The sequence below is a fragment of the Sinocyclocheilus grahami genome, unplaced genomic scaffold, assembly GCF_001515645.1.
Source record: "Sinocyclocheilus grahami isolate Dianchi unplaced genomic scaffold, SAMN03320097.WGS_v1.1 scaffold150.1, whole genome shotgun sequence".
Taxonomy (NCBI): Eukaryota; Metazoa; Chordata; class Actinopteri; order Cypriniformes; family Cyprinidae; genus Sinocyclocheilus; species Sinocyclocheilus grahami.
Genome location: NW_015505329.1, coordinates 918,504 through 925,574, shown reverse-complemented (window position 1 = coordinate 925,574; position 7,071 = coordinate 918,504). Strand labels below are relative to the sequence as shown.

The window sequence follows — 7,071 nt, the reverse complement described above, 5'->3', positions numbered from 1 at the left end:
AAGACAATCATTGACACCCTTCACAAGGAGGGTAAGCCACAAACATTCATTGCCAAAGAAGCTGGCTATTCACAGAGTGCTGTATCCAAGCATGTTAAATGAAAGTTGAGTGGAACTAGTATTTGCCATTAGCATGTGAAACAATGGATATTACGCAACAGTAAACGTTTGAAACAGTATTATGTTATATTGATGTCAACCCTCATTACGCTGCAGTTATCGTCACCGAAACTAAAAAAATTTTATTCAGTGTCTTACTTTACATTTAGTCATTTAGCAGACGCTTTTAGCCAAAGTGACTTACAAATGAGGACATTAATGGAAGCAATCAAACTCAACTCGTTACTCGAAATGTCACACGCTAGGCGAAAGTTTTTTAAATACATTTTTGATACTTTTGGAGCTTTGGTGTTGCCAACTTTATATAAATTTTTTTCTACTAGTTTTTTAGTCGAGCACCCATTTGAGGTTGATGTTTTTAGCAATCAAAATCAACAAATGCTATAACAAGTCTCAGCTTAACCCAGAACACGTTGCAAGTTTTTTTTTACATTTATATAATAAAAAGAAAACAGATAGAATAGAAAAATAATAGAGCAAGCTAGTGTTAGAAGCCTTTTTTGCTTTTGTTAATTGTATAATAAATGAAAAGAAAACAAATACATAGAATGACAAATTATTAGAGAAGCTAGTTTTTTTTTTTAAGAATAGAATTAGAATAGAGAGTGCTAGAGTCAGAGGGTCAAATAAAGATGGAAGAGATGTGTTTTTAGCCGATTCTTGAAGATGGCTAAGGACTCATTCTCAGTCTTTGTGTAAGAATGCCAAATAATTAAGAATAACATTGCATTGTGGGATACAGTATTGATATATTATATTGGAACCAGAAAATTTCATAGGGGGGCACACTTTTAAAAAAAATCTGAGTAACAGACATTCATCCAAACAATAACCCTCATTATAACTGAAATAGAACACCAATAAAGGATAGTTCAACCTAGAGAAATTTAGATAAATGAATTACTCAAAATCCATTTGCATTATGCCTACACACTACAAGACCCCCTTTTCTTTTTACAACATGTTCCTGCAGCAGAGGTATCTGTTGTTTTTTGTCCAGTTCGGAGTTCTACAAACTCGTGAATGCTCTTTTTATAACAAAGCAAGCATAGACACGACGTAAATAAGAGATTCACTGTGTGAGAGAGAAAATTCTAAATGCCCACCTCAGTGAGTATTCACTTTAACAGTCGATGCAAGTAAGCACTTCACAATCACACACACACACACACAACTCTAAAAAGGATTTATGCTCCTCAGGTGGTAACTCAACCTCACATTAAAAGCCCTGTACAATTAATTACATCCTGCAGCTTATTTATAGTTTGTTGCATGTTTAAGTTTTTTTTTTTTTTTTTGGTGGCTCTTTCTGAAAAATGCTTTAACAAAAAAATGGAGGGAAATGGTTCTTTGGTCAAAAAAGGTTCCTGACACCTGACCTAGGTTGAAATTCATATTTTTGTGTTAAAAACCATAGATCCCAATCAAATACAAACACTAAATAACAACGTAAAATCAGAGGAATGGAGGAAGCACTTTTTTTCAAATCAATATCAAAATTTAATCAAGTGCATAAAAATTCCAATTGTATGCAGGAGTTTAACAAACCTTTAATAACCATAATTGCCATTAAAAGAGAGATACAAAACATTGAACTATTGTGTTGTTAAATCCACTTGGGTTTCCAAAAATAAACCTTTGTCTCTCAATTGTGACATTATTAAAAAGTTAAAATGTACACATAACTAACTCTACTTAAATGTTAAACTTACTGGGGTAGCGCTTATAAAGGAAAATAAAAACAGAACAATGGGGGGAAAAAAGTAGTGAAACTGAACAATCCCAATGGCTTTGACAATATGGAGGTCCAACATGTACTAACAAATAACACCCATGTAGGTACGATGTCTTCATGATCTATTGGATGTGACTCAAAACCTTTAAAATTGGCCCCAAAGGACAAAAACTGATACAAAAAGCAACAGTAGCAACACAAAACTGTTAAATACAACTACTAAAAACAAAAAAATAAAGAGTATGCATCTATACAATATGGAACCGCGGTCCTGGCGTGGCGATAATGTCGCTGTATGGCTCGGTCTGTGTCAGCTCGATGGCCTGCTGTTTCTTCAGCACCAAGAAGCTGTAAAACTTGGCTGCTGCCTGTTTCTTGTTGTTGTTTACGCACAGCTCGAGCAGGCTGATGGACTGGGCTCCAGTTTTAGCCACCACACGCTGCCAAAACACAGAAGAAAATGAGGAAACGTGTTTTGAACATTTTTCTTGTGAAGACATATGGTCCAAATACAAACCTGAAGACCGTGAAGCATCTGTTGAGTTCTCTTGTTCCACCGTCGCTCCTCTTGGTCCTGGTCTCCTCCTTGTCCCTCCTCACCCTGTTGATTAAAGCACATTGAACAATTATCAGCAACACATGGAAGCTTGTTTCTGCAGTTGGGGGGGGAGTTGTTTTGGTGGGGGGGGGGGGGGGGGGGATTGTAACTTTTTCTTTCACAATTGTCAGAAAAAAAGTCAGAATTGCGAGATATAATCTCAGACTGAATTTTCCTTGCATTTTCCCCCCTCAGAATTACAAGAAACTCAGAATTGAGATATGAAGTCAGAATTCTATTAGAATTGTGTTTTGTTCCTGCCATGACATTAAAAAAAAGAACTAAGTAGTCAGAATTGCAAGACAAACTCAGAATTTGACATTTTCCCCCCAGAATTGCAAAATTTAAAGTCAGAATTGCAAGATATAAATCAAGTTGCAAGTTTATCTTTACAAACCAATTGCAAAGATTTCTTCTCGCAACCGAGTTATGTCCCAACTCATAATTCTGCTTTTCCCACCACAAAAATAAAAAGGTAACTCAGACTGAGTGAATAATATTTACAGCAAATCTAAACCTGTGTTTTTAGTGTCTTGCACAATTTCTTAGAATTCTGAGGGAAAAGTCTGAATTGTGAGATATAAACTATATAAAAAGTCACAATTCTTTCCAATGTGGGATCGGGCTTCCATAGTAATGGCAAAGTCAAAATGAGACATTTTCTTCCACCTTTCAATGACAAACGTCTCACCTCTTCGTCGCTGTCTTTCTCCTTGCTTTTGTCGTCTAATAGGTCCAGCTCTGGTACCAGTCTAGAGAGGTCAGTGCAGTCCTCAGGAGGAAGATCCACCTGGGGCATGTCGAGCTGTTGGGAAAGGACCGACTGATCCACGGGTTGAAGCGTCTGATCCAACACTCCCATTTGCTGGAATGACAATTGAGCACCATTACGCTACATTCCAAAACCTTTACAAAGCAGCATGATTATCTGGTTGACTTACAGGCAAAGCTGCATCTTTCTCAAGCGTCTTGCGCTTGACACCACGCTGGCGAGATGGAGGTGGCATCATGGACTCATCTAGAGCGGTTCTGCTGCCCTCCATAGAAGAAGCCTGCAGCATACTGGGCTCCTCCATGATGGTCTGATCTGTAGGGCACAAGTAGGAGATTTTGTTTTTTTTAATGGTATATCAAAAAGTTTTGTGATTGTTGGTACATTTTACCAGTTTTTACCATACTTTCAAAACAAAAATTAAAATAGGAACAATATGCAATATGAAAATAATTGAAGACTAAATGTGTTTTACGGAGAAAAAACAAGATTTGGTTTTTAAAAAGCCTTTTTCCAAAAGGTACATCTGTAAAAAGGGGGGTCGTCTTATAATCAGGGTCGTCTTATATTCGGGTCAATACAGTATTTGTTTTCACCTGTCACTCACTTGTGGTCCCCAGACCCCAGTTTGAAGACCCATCTGTTAAGCTACAGCAGTCGTGCTTATATAGCCACTCAACAGCAAGTCAAGAGCTTACCAATCACTTCACTCCTGTGACCCAGCACCTCCTCTCTAGGCACTTCTGGGTTCTCCAGCTCCTTCAGGAAGTCCTCCAGGCTGTCGGCCTCTCCTCCCTTCCTCCTCTTTCTCAGCTCATCAGCCACCAGTGGAGTCAAGCAGCGAGTAAACATCTACAACAGACACATTTCCCGTTAATTTAGCCCTGAGCTTTATCACACTGATGTTACAGTGACATAAGATCAACCATCACCTTCAGCAGTCGGCCGTTCCAGAGAGGCTGAGCAGGCAATGAGAACAGCTTCTCTACACCACCAGTTTCCTTCCACATCATCAGTTTCTTAGTAGGAGGAGCCAAATCCAGCGTGGTGACGATATCGGAGTAGTCGCTCAACTGAGAGCGGATGGTCTTACTGTCCAACTCCTTCAAACTGTCGACAATGAGCTTTCTCTTTCTCTTAGCCTTGGTCTCTTTCACTAAGAGCACACCACAAGTGTTGTATTAATTCATATTCAGGCCACAAAAATCATAATATAGATAGTTGAAACAAGCTATGAGACTGAGATCCATTTGATCATTTAATTCAATGTAAATTTTTTGTTAAATTTTACCAGTAATGTCAATGGGCTCGAGAGCAAAAGCTTCGTCTTCATTGGGCACCAGAGTGGTCTGTTCTGTCTGGTCTGTGGTGTTGGGAAGAGGCTCCACTGGTCCAGAGTCTGGACTGTCAAGACCGGCAGCAGCTGAAATGATAATGTAGACACATTATGAGAGTAAATGACTTTACACTTGTATTTGCTGTTCATATTTGTTTAAAAATGCAAAAAAAAAAAAAAATCCATTTCAAATATACTTATTTCTTGCTCACAAATTCATCATAGAAAACGTTACTACAGAAAATACCCTTTATTCCCTCATTATTGTGATTCAGGGTTTTTAAATATTTAAACAACTTACATTTTTGTGACATGGAAAGGTTTGTTCAAGTTATCTAATGGTAAAACACCAAGAAATGATTTGTTAGAAAAGAAAAATACTTGGTAAATCTATTTTATAATATCCTTGTTACATACTTACTATAGTACTAACAGTACAAAATGCATTATTACAAGCAACTAAACCTAAACCAAACTCTAACCCTATAACTAAGTATATTTTGTTAATTAAACTTACTCCGCATTTAATTTTATAACCTTAAAATGAAATGTAACCATTTTTTTAATGTAGAGAATTAACATGAATACAAAAAAACTTTTAATTTATACATTTCCATAAAAACTTGATATGGCAGGGAAAATTTCAATAAACATTTTTTACGTCATAATCCACATTTCTAGTTATTTTATAGAAACAAGCTATTTTGTAGGATTTACTTACGAGAAAAAGCATCAAAGTCGTCGTCATCATCACCGTGGTCTTGAGGCATCATCACACTGTCTGTGATAGCTGGAGGATCATCGAATATACCACCACCATCCTCATTGCTCAGAATCTTATCCACTGAAATTGAGCAGACACAGGGTTTAGTATCACATCATCATATGAACACTATACAAGTCAAATCAAATTGGAACTTACTCAGAATTCCACCATCACTGTTTTCCAGGTTGTTCTCCCCAAAGTCGTCATAGTCAAGGTTGGTTGATTTGTCAGGGAGGTGAGCGGGACCAGGCTCAGCTTCCAGAAGCAGGGTGGCGGCAGAGGATCCATGGATTATGTCCACCTCAAAAGCATTCTCTTCCCTCATTATCTCACGATCATCCATGCCAAAGTCACCTGATATGACATTACCAGCATTAAGTTATGGAGAACATGGATCACGTGACCCACTAGAATAAATCGTGTTTCCCACACACAGACCGCTCAGATGGGGTGCCCAGGTATCACAATAATCCACAAGACTCCAGTCCACCAATTATCTTGTAGTAAAGTGAAAAGCCTGCATGTTTCTAAGAAACAAAACCATTATTAAGGCATTTTAACTTTAAACCATCACTATACCAGTCCAAAATCTATAACAATGCTTCCTCCAGTGAAAAAGCCCATCTCTTGTTGTCCTCTCACATCAAAATCCACCCACATTTGCCTTCGCTTGTAAACGGTGCTTGATCTGTGCATATTTTTCTCCTGATTCAGACAAGGTGAATTTTCCACTGGAGAAAGCAGCCGAAAGCAATGGTTTGAAGTTAAAAACATCTTTATGGATTTCTTACAAACATGCAACTTTTCATTTTTGGGTGAACTATTCCTCTGATTGAGATATGAAAAGAAATGGTCTATTTTAATATAAAAATGTTATAACGTTTTGTAATAAGAATTTAATAGAGCTATAAATAGAAATAAGTTTAAAGGTGCAATAGGTGATTGTCTTCAGAAACATTTTTTGTTATGCTGGTTGAAAGTCTCTTCACATCCCGATAGCAATCATTAAGTCAAGTGGTCTAAATGTATTTATATATTCTGTGGAAGGCGTAGGACCAAGAAATGTTCATCCAATCAAAAAGCTCGGTCCGAGCGTTTTAATTGGCTTTCCTACCTGCCTGTCAACATAAGTATCTGCATACCTCTGCGCACCGTTCGCGCAGACAGGATACATCATCAGCGCATTCATGCACGCTGTGCAGACGGAGAGAGAATGGCAGACAAACATCAACAAGCCGATCTTCCTTCATGGTATTGTAGTACTTTTACTCACTGTACTATAAAGTTTTCTCACCGGTGAATGATACACGATGTAGCCCAGCGGTTCCCAATTCTAGTCCTCACGCAAGGGAAGCAGGGGAAATCCGTTGAAGTTTACTTCACTTCGGAACATTCATTCATGGATTTGTGCTGCGCAGCGTTTTCACACACAGGCGAAACTTACTTACTAGAGAAGTGTGAAATAATATACCTCTGTAAATAAATACTATTTAAATTCACGTCTCGCACACTTTAACGCCCTTTGTATGGAACATATACACTCGCTTCGAACTGGAATCATGGTGGAATATCCGGTGATGTACACTTCCCAGGGCACTCACGGTCGAATAGAACAAACGTCGCACATGATAAGAGATACATATGAAATGTGCAGAGCAGGAGGGCGCAAGGATTGGAATTGGGAACCGCTGATGTAGCCTATTGTAATGTTGCCTCTGGTGTTCTGGTCTGTGAGCGTAAATGC

General features: G+C 38.2%; 1 protein-coding gene across 2 annotated transcripts in view; it reads right to left on the bottom strand.

Annotated features, from left to right (window-relative positions):
* Positions 1-1,882: 1,882 nt before the first annotated feature.
* LOC107592120 (double-strand-break repair protein rad21 homolog) overlaps positions 1,883-7,071 on the bottom strand; it is a 9,352-nt gene continuing 4,163 nt past the window's right edge. For both annotated transcript variants that reach the window (XM_016281505.1, XM_016281504.1), the window contains 9 exons: positions 5,484-5,681; positions 5,283-5,405; positions 4,517-4,648; positions 4,158-4,381; positions 3,924-4,077; positions 3,395-3,540; positions 3,145-3,318; positions 2,373-2,456; positions 1,883-2,295 (listed from right to left, as the gene is read on the bottom strand). In XM_016281505.1, coding sequence (XP_016136991.1) covers positions 2,104-2,295; positions 2,373-2,456; positions 3,145-3,318; positions 3,395-3,540; positions 3,924-4,077; positions 4,158-4,381; positions 4,517-4,648; positions 5,283-5,405; positions 5,484-5,681 — 1,427 coding nt within the window. In that variant the 3' untranslated portion in view covers positions 1,883-2,103. The remainder of the gene's footprint in view (positions 2,296-2,372; positions 2,457-3,144; positions 3,319-3,394; positions 3,541-3,923; positions 4,078-4,157; positions 4,382-4,516; positions 4,649-5,282; positions 5,406-5,483; positions 5,682-7,071) is intronic.